The sequence below is a fragment of the Colobus angolensis genome, unplaced genomic scaffold (assembly GCF_000951035.1).
Source record: "Colobus angolensis palliatus isolate OR3802 unplaced genomic scaffold, Cang.pa_1.0 Scaffold61, whole genome shotgun sequence".
Lineage (NCBI taxonomy): Eukaryota > Metazoa > Chordata > Mammalia > Primates > Cercopithecidae > Colobus > Colobus angolensis.
In genome coordinates, this window is record NW_012119710.1 from 4,240,839 (window position 1) to 4,253,788 (window position 12,950).

The window sequence follows — 12,950 nt, forward strand, 5'->3', positions numbered from 1 at the left end:
CACTATTAAAAGTGAGGCGATAGAGGATTGGCAGTGCACTGACAGTCCGGGACAGTGGCGCACCTGCCTTCAGGCAGGAACTCTGTTATTCATTCATCAATAAAGAAAAAGGCATGCTAAAATAATCATGAGATAACAAATAAAATCATTTCAGCCACCCACTGGCTGGAGCTGAAGGAAAACTTTGATAAATTGTGCCTTTTGTTACACAGGTGCCATCCCACCTGTGTCTGTGTGCCTTAAATGAAGGAAAGTAATAAGAGCCGGTACTGTTGATTGGATGCTTATCTGTGCCATGTACCAGCACCTTAATTTACCATCTCCTCCTTTTAAAAAAATGATTTTTTAATCCTCTCAAGAATTCATGATTAGCATTATCATTATTCATAACATTATTACTATATTCACTCTCATTTCTAACTGGCTTGCCCAATGTCACATGGCTAGTTAGCAGAAGAACCAGGATTTGGACCCAGATCGGCTGATTCAGGAGCCTTGATTTTTTTTTTTTTTTTTTTTGTGATGGAGTCTTGCTGTGTCATGTTGCCCAGACTGGAGTGCAGTGGTGTGATCTTGGTGTACTGCAACCTCCACCTTCCAGGTTCAAGTAGTTCTCCTGCTTCAGCCTCCTAAGTAGCTGGGATTACAGGCACGCACCACCAGGCCCAGCTAATTTTTGTATTTTTAGTATAGACGAGGTTTCACCATGTTGGCCAGGCTGGTCTCAAACTCCTGACCAAGTGATCTGCCCGCCTCTGGCTCCCAAAGTGCTGGGATTACAGGCGTGAGCCACCATGCCCTTCATGAGCCTATACTCTTAACCACTGCACTATGTAAGACCCACTTAGGTGTTAGGGCCTAACTGCCCTTTGTAGAGCTCTAGAGTTTTAAGGTAGCACCTCAGGCCTTCTTTCCTCAACTTCTCGTCTGGGTGAGAGCTGTTGAAGAGAAAGTTGGCTAAAAAAGGCTTTGTTTTTATAGATATTAAATATTGAGATTCCTTACAAGATTTTCATTTGTTATTTCTTTGAGACAGGGTCTCACTCAGTCACCCAGGCTGGGGTGCAGTGGTGCAGGCTGCTCACTGCAGCCTTAACCTCCTAGGTTCAAGCCATCCTCCCACCTCAGTCTCTTGAGTAGCTGGGACTACAGGCGTGTGCCACCATGCACAGCTAATTTTTTCATTTTTATTTTTTATGGAAATGAGGTCTCACTATGTTGCCCAGGCTGGTCTTGAACTCCTGGGCTCAAGCAGTTCTCCCGTCTTGGCCTCCCAAAGTGCTGGGATTACAAGCGTGAGCCACTGCACCAGACCTAGATTTCTATTTTTTAAAATGTATATATATAAAAACATTTTTTTCAGTCCGGGTGCGGTGGCTCACAACATCCTTATTTTACAGGTGAGAAAAGTGAGGCCTAGAAAAGTTGTGCCCAGATAGGTATAATCCTTTGCCGAAGTCAGACCAAGTTCTTTTCTCTATCATGGTGTGTCTCTATGGTAGGCTTTTCCCCCCTAAAACAACATAAAAACCTTCATTCTGGCCTTAAACCCGCCCCCCCACCGACCCCCCGCAGAAAAAAATTTAAAATTCTGCTTCTTTTTCAAAGGTTGAGTGAGGTATATCACCATTGGCAGGGCGTGATGTTTTCCCTTGCCCTTACTCACCATTAGGAGGGATTAAGCTTTAATCTCCAGTTTAGCTCTTGTGCCTGTTTAACTATTTCTGTTCAATTAAGAACAGGAATGGGTTTCAGGAGTTTGTAACAACACCTGCTTCTTGGAGAATTCTACCTTGGCCCTAAGGTGTCCGTTTCAAAGGGCCCACTCTGTCCTCCTGTTTCCAAACAAAAATGGGAAGTGGTAACACCTGGTGTAGCTGCATGAGCGCGAGAGTGGTGGTACAAATTCTAGGCTGGAGTCACTTTGATGGGCTGCCGGAGCCTTTGGGAGCTTATGGTGCCAAGATCCTGCTCTACATTTTGGTGTCCAAAACTGCCTTCCATTTCCTCAATAATGGGTAGGAAACTGTGTCCATGCCAGAGTAGCTAGCCCCGTTGCTACTAGAGAGGCTTTTTTTTTACTCCTGGCACTGCTGCTTCCTTCCACAGTGCCATACGGCTGCCCACCCTAGCCATGTGCAGCCTGTGTTTCACATCCTCAAACTTTCTAAGACAGGACCTCCCCCAGAACAAAGCCTTGCCTTGGTCCTCCAATCGCTAATGGCCCCATCATGATGAACACATCCCCAAGGGTTCGACACAGTACAGGGGATTCTTATCAGATCAGGCCTGTGGTTTAAGCCACCAGTGGTGGCTCAGGATGGCCATGGGTCTCCTAAAACCTGATCAGATTGCCATGGTATGTCCTACGTGACCCTGGGAAGAATGTTGAGATCCTGGTTAGAAATGCCCGAATTTCTTTAAATCTTTACCTGCTGTATATAAACAGTTCCTGGAGAGTTGTTTTTGTTCATTTTAAACATTGCCATAAAATTGTTACTGTGCCTGATTTAATACTTTGCCTAGAACAAAGATACAGCCAAATAGAAATAGACTAAATACATTTCTAGCTTGGTGTTTGGCTTAGTCATAATGAAATATAAAACTAAAGGGGCGGCCAGATGTGGTGGCTCACGCCTGTGATCCCAGCACTTTGGGAGGCCAAAGGCGGGCGGATCACAAGGTCAAGAGATTGAGACCATCCTGGCCAACATGGTGAAACTCCGTCTCCACTAAAAGTACAAAAATTAGCTGGGCATGGTGGCGGGTGCCTGTAGTCTTAGGTACTCGGGAGCCTGAGGCAGGAGACTCGCTTGAACCCGGGAGGTGGAGTTTGCAGTGAGCCGCGATAATGCCACTGCACTCCAGCCTGGCGACAGAGCAAGACTCCGTCTCAAAAAAACAAAACCTAAAGAGGCTTTCTGCCGCCATTGGAACACACTGAAGATGCTCTGGGGAGTAATGAGCTGGCAAAGGATAGTGTTCATAATGGCCCAAATACTTTACCCCACAGGTATCATTCGAGGCCATTGCTTCTCATTCCTTTTGTAAGGTCATTTCCCATTCAGTCAACTAATTATCATTTCCCTCCATTTGTAATATAAAACAACAGTGCTGCCAGAGGAGATAAATTGAATATCACAGCCTTCTCTTCTTCTGGGTCTTTGCTTGACAGGAACATGGCCCTAGTAGGGTAGCAATCTTTCTGTGACTTGTGATACCAACTGCTACATGGGGAGTGAAGCCGTCAGATGTCTTGCCTCCTTCTTCCCTTCCCCCACACTGTCCCTCACTCCCTTCCCCCTCCTCACAGAGTAGCACTGAGAAGTATTTACTCAGCTGTGGCCTGGTAACAAAGCCTTGGTGCCCTAGGGATTGGAAGGGGTGGTGTGGTCATGCCCCGAACTATCCATGTCCTTCCGAGCATCTCTTGGCAGAGCAACCTGGCTGAGGATGAGTGTCATTTAGAGTGAGCCTTCACAACCCCTGCATAAAAGAACATAAAAACAATTGCAGCTGAAAATTGGAGAGTCCACACATGGGCTGTGGTATTCTCTGGCCTCTGTGGTAGTCCTATTGAGATCATGCAGCCAACCAACTAGAGGCTGTTCAGTCCTCTGGGATTCCCATGGCTTATAGCATTTCATTATCTTCAGCTCTTGTCCAGCACTAGCTCACACAACCAACACACAGGCACTCACACAAATGAATTTAGACTGAGCCCCATTTCATCCTCCATACATTTAGAGCTAAAAGTCTTTGACTTTAGGCTTTAGGGAAGGCTTTCTCTGAAGGAATGAATATATGGCCCCAGTTCCTTCCATCCGGCACTCCTCCATGGGTCTTCTTTAGTGACCCTGGCAAAGGTACCATTTCCCAGGAAGAGGAGAGGTATCCGATCTACAACTGCCTTCCACCACAGTTCTTCTGAGCAAATGTGGGTACGTATGGTGCTCTGCAAGGAGGATGTAGAAATGACTAAGCTGCTCCCACAGAGCTTCAGAAGCAAGACTTGCCACAGCAAGAATTCAGTCCAGATGTCAAAAAGACATCCTTTTCCTACAAGTGAGAATGAGTTAGCCCTTGAATATATTGGGAATCCATAATTTCTGACTAGATTCATTTTCTTGGCTAAAGTAAATTCATCTAACACTCTCTAGGATTAGAGTGGATATAACCAACAGAAGAATATTTTGAGTCAGAGCGCTGCTTATCTTGAAAGCAGTAGTATTCATGCTAGAGTTGTAATAGCAATAAAGTCAAAGTGAACCCTAGGCTTCCTTTGGTTTTCATAGAAAAATCAGTGACACGGCCTGGTGCAGTGACTCATGCTTGTAATCCCAGCACTTTGGGAGGCTGAGGCGGATGGATCACCTGAGGTCAGGAGTTCGAGACCAGCCTGACCAATATGCTGAAACCTCTCCTCTACTAAAAATATAAAGATTAGCCTGACGTGGTGGTACATGTCTGTAGTCCCAGCTACTTGGGAGTCTGAGGCAGGAGAATCGCTTGAACCTGGGAGACGGAGGTTGCCATGAGCCGAGATTGTGCCACTGCACTCCAGCCTGGGCAACAGAGTGAGACTCTGTTGAAAAAAAAGAAAAATCGGTGATACATTCTTATGAAAATAAATATTCAAGCTGATTGAATTGAGCACTTGGTGCGAAGGCCAACAAGCCCATGAAGTGTAGTACACCGGCCATGGTTCATCATGTTTACTGAGAGTTACAGTACCTAGCATGTAGGGGATTTTCCTTTTTTCACACTTCACAACTACTGGCTTCTCCTCATACCCCTGTAAGTTTGCAGAAATGCCTCCTGTGCCTGGAGATCTCCTATCTCTGTGTTCACACAGTGACCAGAACTTTATCCCTATGAATTTTTATTTGGGTCACTATGTGAGGCATGTTTTTATGTATTCATTCCTTCAACAGATGTATACTGCAATGCACCAGGCATTGTGCTAATTGCTTTAGCTAAGTTCAAAGATTCCTTAATTTCAGGACTTCAAGTTTTAATCAGTTAATAATTATAAAATAATGCTACCACTTATTGAATACTTTGCTAACTATTTTCAGAAAAGTATATATATTACCTCTTTTGATCTTTTACAATTCCATTAGGTAGGTACTGTAATTATTACACTTTTAAGACAAGGAAACCAAGGTTCAGGGAAGTTGTACAACTTGTCTAAGTCATGCTGGTGGCAAGTAGTAGAGCCAGGTTTTGCAGCCAGGTCATCTGATTGCAAAGTCAGAGCTTGGCACTAATACAGCTGCCCTGCCCAACCACCCTGCGCTGTTTAAAGTGGCCTGCCTGAAAGGTATCTGTATGTTTAACTTAGATATAAAGTCTGTCAGTCATCTAGTGTGAATAATCCTATCATCAGAAGTCCTTCACAAACCAGCTGGATCCCACCTGCTAGGGTGGAACTTGCAGGACCTTCAGAGCCTGTGCTAGGCCTAGGTCTGAATCTCAGCCCTTTTCCTAGCTGTTTCCTTGAGAAAATGATTACGCCTCACTGAGCCCTAGTTTCTTTATTTCTAAAATAATAATAGCAAGTACTAACAGACGGCCCTTATGATGGATCAGACACTGTTCTAAGCACTTTACATTAACTCACAACAACTCTGCAATGTTCATACTGTCATTTCGTAAATGGGGAAACTGAGGCATGGAGTGCTTAAAGGTCAAGTAACTTGAAGTCAGTGGCAAAGCTAGAATCTGGACTTGAACAATCTAACTCCCAAGTCCATGCTATTAACCACAATGCTATGCTGTGCTGCCTCTGGAGAAGATAGGATCAACGGCGTAAAACACCTCTGGTCTGGAGCCAGCCACACAATTGGTGAGACTAGTGCAAGGCTTAGAAGAAGAAAGTTTGGCAGTCTGACCACCCACGAAAGGAGACACACAAATTTGTGGAGAGTGTTCTGATTTTGATCTTACACCAAAACCTTATTATGTCTTTGCCTTTGAACTTGCAGGACCTACTGGCTGACACTCTTCTAATTGTGGGGAGATTTCTAGAGAAGGTGTCTATTGATACACAATACTTAACTCCCCTGCACCTGCCAGGTAGAAGAGTAGCAGGCATGAGATGGGGATGGGGATGAGAGACCACGGTGTGGCCCCCAGCACAGGTGTCCCCCAGCCCATGTCCTCTGGCCTAACTGAGGCTGCTGTGCTGGAGCCTCGGTCTTCGCTGTTGACAGTAATTAGAACATTTAAGACTTGGTTGCTTACGTGGAAAATGTCAATTCACTTGAATTGTCTTCTTGATCCAGTTCATCTGGAGCTATTTAGTTCCTGCAGTTAGTTTGGAGGAGAAAACAAGCTCTTAAGCCTCACACATTATAGCTGATAAGATCAAGGTGCTGACAATGTTAGCTGGGTGGGCTTTCAAGCCAGACTGCCTGGGTTTGAATTCCAGTTCTACCTCTTAAGTGTACACAATCTGAGTTTTTGTTTCTGTGAAATGAGGGTAATGGTAGTGAAGATTAGTGAGGTAACATATGTAAACCCCTTAGATCAGTGCCTCCCCGAGAGAAGTGCTCAATAAATGTTAACTGTGTTATTGTTAAGCCCCTCCTTCCATCAGCCTCCCTTCTCTCCCTTCGAGCCTGAGATCTTGCTCAGGGAAGACAGGTCCCTTCCTCTCCCCTATCCTGGACCCTCCTCTCCTTGCTCACCAGCTTATTTCATCCCTCTAAACTTTCTCATCCTCATCTGTGAAATGGTACTGGGAATAATGGAGTCTACTTCGTAAGGTAGTATGCTGTGAAGGCTAAGTGAGTTAATTTTTTTAAATTTTTTATTTTTTTTGGGGGGGGGAATGGAGTCTTGCTCTGTCGCCCAGGCTGGAGTGCAGTGATGTGACCTCAGCTCACTGCAACCTCTGCCTCCTAGGTTCGAGTAATTCTCCTGCCTCCCGAGTAGCTGGATTACAGGCACCTGCCACCACACTGGGATAATTTTTGTATTTGCAGTAGAGATGGGGTTTCGCCACGTTGGCCAGGCTGGTCTCAAACTCCTGACCTCAGGTCATCCACCTGCCTCGGCCTCCCAAAGTGCTGGGATTACAGGCATGAGCCACTGCCCCTGGCCTAAGTGAGTTAATTCAAGAGCTGAGCACAGATCTTCATGACTACTCACTCTCTTTACAGTTACTGCTGGAGCACAAAAGGCTGCGAGAAGGGCCTTTGAGATCTTGGACAGTTCTAAGAGCTAAAGGACCCAAAATGGACAGGAGCATTAGGGTGAACTGGTGCCCAAATGCAGGCCACAGAAGCAAGGGGAATACTAGCTTGTTCATCATAATGGGGAGCCTGGAACAGAGCAGGCACATGGGAATAGGAAGTGAGTGGCCACTGCAGGAGAGTGTTCAAAACGGATTTGGCTCAGGCAACCCAACAGAGAACCTTCAAGGCAGAACACTTTTAGGTGTTTAAATGTCCAAATTCAGCAACAGCCAGGCTCATGCCTGTAATCCCAGCACTTTGGGAGGCTGAGGTGGGAAGTTTGTGACTAGCCTGGGTGACGGCACGAGATCCCGTCTCTACAAAAATTTTTTAAATGAGTAGGGCTTGGTGTCATATGCTTGTAGTCCCAGCTACTTGGGAGGCTGAAGTGGGAGGATCGCTTGAGCTCAGGAGTTCAAGACTGCAGTGAGCTATGCCACTGTACTCCAGCCTGGGTAACAGAGTGAGGCCCCCCATCTCAAAATTAATTAATTAATTAATTAAAATTTAAAATGAAAAAAAAACCTCAGCAACAAATACCTTCCTCCTCTCTTCTCCTTGCCTCCAGAATTTAAAAACAGAACCAAAACAAACTCCCACTGTTTGATGTTACTAAGTTCTAGACATTCTGCTAAGCACTTTATAGACATCATCTGTCTTACAGTTGACTTTAACCCTGAAAAGTGTTGGTATCACTTGCATTTTACAGATGAGAAACTGAGACTTAGAGATGTTAAGCAATTTGCCCAAGATTACATACCTGGTGAATCGCAGAGCCAAAATTTGAATCCTAGCCTATGGAGCAGAAAGGGAACAAGCTCCCATATGCTTATCAGTATTCTGATTTTGAAACAAGTCTTACCACTCATAGTTCTCTCAATACCCACTGTACAACAGCTGAGGAGTGTCTTGAAGTAGCAGAAATCATCTGCCCTTGATATTATTTGGTCACTACTTCAGTAGAATTAGAACTCCTCTCTCCACATCCCCAACACAGAGTCTGCGTGGAAGAATAATAATAACAATAATATAACTACTCTCTCCACAATTAAAAGGTGTTTATTTGCTTGCATTTTCATTAATCTCTTTATATGACTACTGTCCTCACTTAACATTTAGAAGAGTCAAGTTCCAGAAGTGGTGAGCAGGATGTATTCTGTTTTTCATATTTTTAAGAGCTTTTGTTGTATTAGAGAAGCACACAGTGATTTTTGTAAATCATTCTTCTGTCCTCAGAAGCAAGTATTTGAAGTACATGAGTTAGAATAATATCAAAAACCTGAAGAGGGCCTAGGGTCTAGAAACCAGGAAGCTAATGTTGATTCCTAGCATTGTCTTTCTTAATCAACTAACTCTCTGTCTCTCTCTCTCTCTCTCTCTCTTTTTCATTTTCCTTCATTCTGTTATCTTCCCAAGGATATTTTGTAGGTAATTTGGGGGATAAATGTAAGTTCCTATGAAACACTCTGACTCTCCCTAAGAATGCTATCAGATATATCCAACAAAGTTTAGCCTAGAAAAGCACTGATGATTCAAAGATAGAACTTTCCTTTATTTACTCCCTGCCCTGCCAGAAATCACTCTTCTCTTCTCTCTAGATGGGGAGTTCTGGAGTGAGAATAAAGTGGGAACACATTAGATTCAGTGGCTTTTCTCGCTTCCCTTCACCTTTTTCCTCACCCCAAGCCTGAGACCACAAGTGGCAATGACTCCCTCCCTTGAAGAACAAGACCTCCTGCCAGGCTGTGCCCGAGGTCAGGCGAGTGGGAAGAGGAGAGTGCCACAAAACCATCTTGATCCTTTGACCTATATTGACGCTGAGTCTGTTCCTTTGGTGTTTCTGACTTTGGCAGTGTGGTTAGTCAAACTCTCTGTCCCCACCTTGAATTGAGCTTTGATGAAAAAGTACTAGGAATCCAGGCCTTTCCCTGGAGATTTGGGGTTTTTGTCTTGGAAAAGCATCAACCAAACTAACAGGGGCAGAAGATCTGGATTCCTGTGGCTTGAGCTAACTTAGGTCCAAAGAAACCAAGTGCCTATGATCATCATCTTCATTCCCCAAATGTAGCCATGCCCTCTGGATTCCCTCCTCTCACTCATCCTCCTCCCAGTTAGGCAGGCTTCGGGGTGGATCGCTCTCACTTTAGCATCACTGGGCCCTTCCATATTCGAAATGCTTTGGTATATGGTAATACTTGCACATTCTTACTCCTTGGCTGATCTAAAATCTTTTGCCTTCAGTACATGCAGCAACAAAATAACTTAAGCATCAGTGTATTTCTTCTCCCTTGGAATCCTATAAATCTCTCTGAGATTCACCTGTCTAGGTTATCTGCTGGACCACAGAGCCTCATCTTGGCTCACCTCTCCCAAAGCACTGCTTCTGTATATCAGGAATCATTTGGTTGCCTTGACTGTATATCTTGGACCTTTGTCTTGGCTTCTTATAATAGGATGACCAGATTTGTGTTCAGGCATTCAAAAGAAGCCAGCCTGCTGCAGTACTGGATGACAGAGTAATGAGGTCTGTGGGTTTCTATGCTATACTCTTCTCCTCCATACACAGCAAGACTGTTTGCCTTAGTACTGCTTCCAGATATTCTGTGGATGGTCTTTGGGCATGTGGTGGGAAATGTTACCATGCCAGAGAATTTCAGCAGATTTAACCAACTTTGAAATAACTTGTTCTTCCAGATTTTTATATACAGGGAAACCCAAAGAAGGCTGATGAAGGTGCCTCTCTTGTTTGCTCTCTTCACCCGACCAACTTTCATGCCAGTGAGGCTCCTTTGGTCAAAATGTTGTAACTGGATGCTTCCCACCCAGGAAAAGCATTGTAGAAATATTGATCTTAAAAATCTCACACCTGGAGGTTAGAGACTAGCATACCCTTAACACTGACTTGCTTTTAAAAGAGCAGCTCTACCAAGACCAGGTCTGAAACTCATGAAATGAACAAAAAGAGGCCAGTGACTTGAAATGCAGAGACCTAATGTGTTCCTCTCCATTTCCACTTCAGATTTGCTGACCATGAAAGAATATCACTGTTTGCTGCAATTACTGTGTCCTGATTTCCCGCTGGAGCTCACTCAGAAAGCAGCCAGGTACGTCTCCTGGATTCTTGAAACCAACTCAGCTCTCTGTGGGCCGCTGCTTCCTAGAGAAACCTGAAGTGTATACAAATGAAAAAAAGGAACATTTAGGAAAGAAACTGGCAGTGGGAGAGGGGTCTATTTGGGATGTGCCCCAAAACATAATAGATTCTGCATTTCCAAAGGGAAGCGAAATGATCCTTTGTGGTTTCTGTGGGGAGCCTCAGGGTCTGAAGATAGAGTTGGAGGGTGGCGAGATGAAGAGGAAGAAAAAGGCCAAACCCCTCCAATCCCCCCTCACACACACACACACACCCTAGAGGATATTCTGAGAAAAGAGGGTCTGCATTTTTGTGTTTTCACACAACTGTAAAGATACTACCCAAGACTGTGTAATTTATAAAGAAAAGAGATTGGATTGACTCACAGTTCCACGTGGCCTCAGGAAACTTACAGTCATGGCAGAAGGCAAAGGGGAAGCAAGGACCTTTATCACATGGTGGCCGGAGAGAGAAGTACAGGCGGGGGAAATGCCAGACGCTTATAAAACCATCAAATGTCTTGAGAACTCACTCACTATCACAAGAACAGCATAGGGGAAACTGCCCATGTGATCCAGTCACCTCCCACCAGGTCTCCCTCCCAACACCTGGGGATTACAATTCGGGTTGAGATTTAGGTGGGAACACAAAGCCTAACCATATCAGGGGGGGGTTGGCAGTGACTTGTGATGAAGAGAGTTGAGGTTGGGGACCGGAAGGGCATAAAGGTGATAAAGCCCCAGTTGAAGGAAAGGCACATTATATTATTTATGCCAGAAGAAGCTTTTCAAGATCAGTCCAGAACCAAGACTTGGCAGAAATAGTTAGAAGCCCCTAATTTCTGTGTTGGGTTTCACCATCATTCACAATTTTTAACCACATGAGGTATATTGGACTATGCCTCTGTTAACTTTTACTTACTTAACTCAAAACCTGAGCTAGGCCAGGCGCAGTGGCTCACACCTGTAATCCCAGCACTTTGGGAGGCCAAGGCAGGCAGATCACCTGAAGCCAGATATTCAAGACTAGCCTGACCTACATGGTGAAACTCCATCTCTACTAAAAATACAAAAAAAATAGCCAGGCACAGTTGCGCTTGCCTGTAGTCCCAGCTATTCAGGAGGTAGAGGCAAGAGAATCTCTTGAACCTGGGAGGCAGAGGTTGCAGTGAGCAGAGATCACGCCATTGCACTCCAGCCTGTGCGACAGAGCAAGACTCCATCTCAAAAAAAAAAAAAAAAAAAAAAACCCGAGCTAGGGTTGCAAATGAACATGTAGCAAAAATCATGTTTATTGAAGAATGCCTTACCTTCCTTAAATCATATTGAATGCATTTACCTTCACTGTTCTGTTTAAATTTGTTTACCTTAACTATCTCACCTAATCCTTGTAAAAACTGTTACTTACTTTTAAAATGATCCTTTGTGGTTTCTGTGGGGAGCCTCCGGCTCTGAAGACAGAGTTGGAGGGTGGTGAGAGGATTAGGCAAACAACAACAACAAAACACACACACAAATACACACCCACACTCCCACACATACCCCTAGAGGATATTCTGAGAAAAGAGGGGGCAAGGGTTGGCAGTGACTTGTGATGAAGACGGTTGCGGTTGGAAACCAGAAGGGCGTGAAAGCAACCGGGCGCGGTAGCTCATGCCTGTAATCCCAGCACTTTGGGAGGCCAAGGTGGATGGATCACCTGAGGTCAGGAGTTTGAGACCAACCTGACCAACATGGTGAAACCCCGTCTCTGCTAAAAAATGAGCCTGGCATGGTGGTGGGCACCTGTAATCCCAGCTGCTTGGGAGGCTGAGGCAGGAGAATCACTTGAACTTGGGAGGCAGAGGTTGCAGTGAGCTGAGATTGTGCCACTGCACTCCAGCATGGGGAACAGATCTCTTTTTTTGAGACTGGATCTCAAAAAAAAAAAAAAAAAAAAAGAGGCGTGAAAGTGATGAAGCCCAGTTGAGGGAAGGGTACTGTTACTGCTCACTTCACTGAAGTGGGAACTGAGGCTCAGACAGGATGACAATGTGCGAATATACTGATAGCTTGTAAGTAGCAGTGGCGGGACTAGAACTGCAGTCAGCCTGAATCCAGAGATGGAGGATCAGGAGCCCAAGGAGATTCAGAGTCTCCTCATGCTCCCACCTCCCTGTGTCATGGCATCATTTCTGCTTTGTGGTTTGACCCACTGAAAACAAAGCTGCATTGGCTGCACTGCACCAAGAATCAACTCACTCCTTTTGAAACATGCCAGCCAACTCCTCTACTGACTTGGAAGATGGGAACTCCATTGCTCCCAGTGACAGACACCAGCCTCAAGGTGGGGCAGGGTGTTTTGCAGCTCACAGCTCATGACCTAGTTTTGCTGGTCATGTGCGAAACCTGTTTAGTGATCACACACTCAAAATTGTGTAGGTTTTTTCTCCCTCATTATTCAGTGGATAATTTTCTTTCCTGATGGCAACTGGCCACTGGTAAAAGCTGCAGTTCAGGTTTTATAATTTTAATTTATCTGCTATCCAAAGGAGATTTGGATATTTTTTTCTTCACTGAAAAAAAAAAAAAAAAAAA

The 12,950-nt window shown here is 44.7% G+C and overlaps 1 protein-coding gene across 8 annotated transcripts in view; it reads left to right on the forward strand.

Moving 5' to 3' along the window:
* Window positions 1-12,950, forward strand: part of LOC105527123 (chromosome unknown open reading frame, human C11orf49) — a 257,050-nt gene that overhangs the window by 218,156 nt on the left and 25,944 nt on the right. For all 8 annotated transcript variants that reach the window (XM_011963326.1, XM_011963331.1, XM_011963329.1 and 5 more), the window contains one exon: window positions 10,261-10,345. In XM_011963326.1, the coding sequence (XP_011818716.1) occupies window positions 10,261-10,345 (85 nt within the window). The remainder of the gene's footprint in view (window positions 1-10,260; window positions 10,346-12,950) is intronic.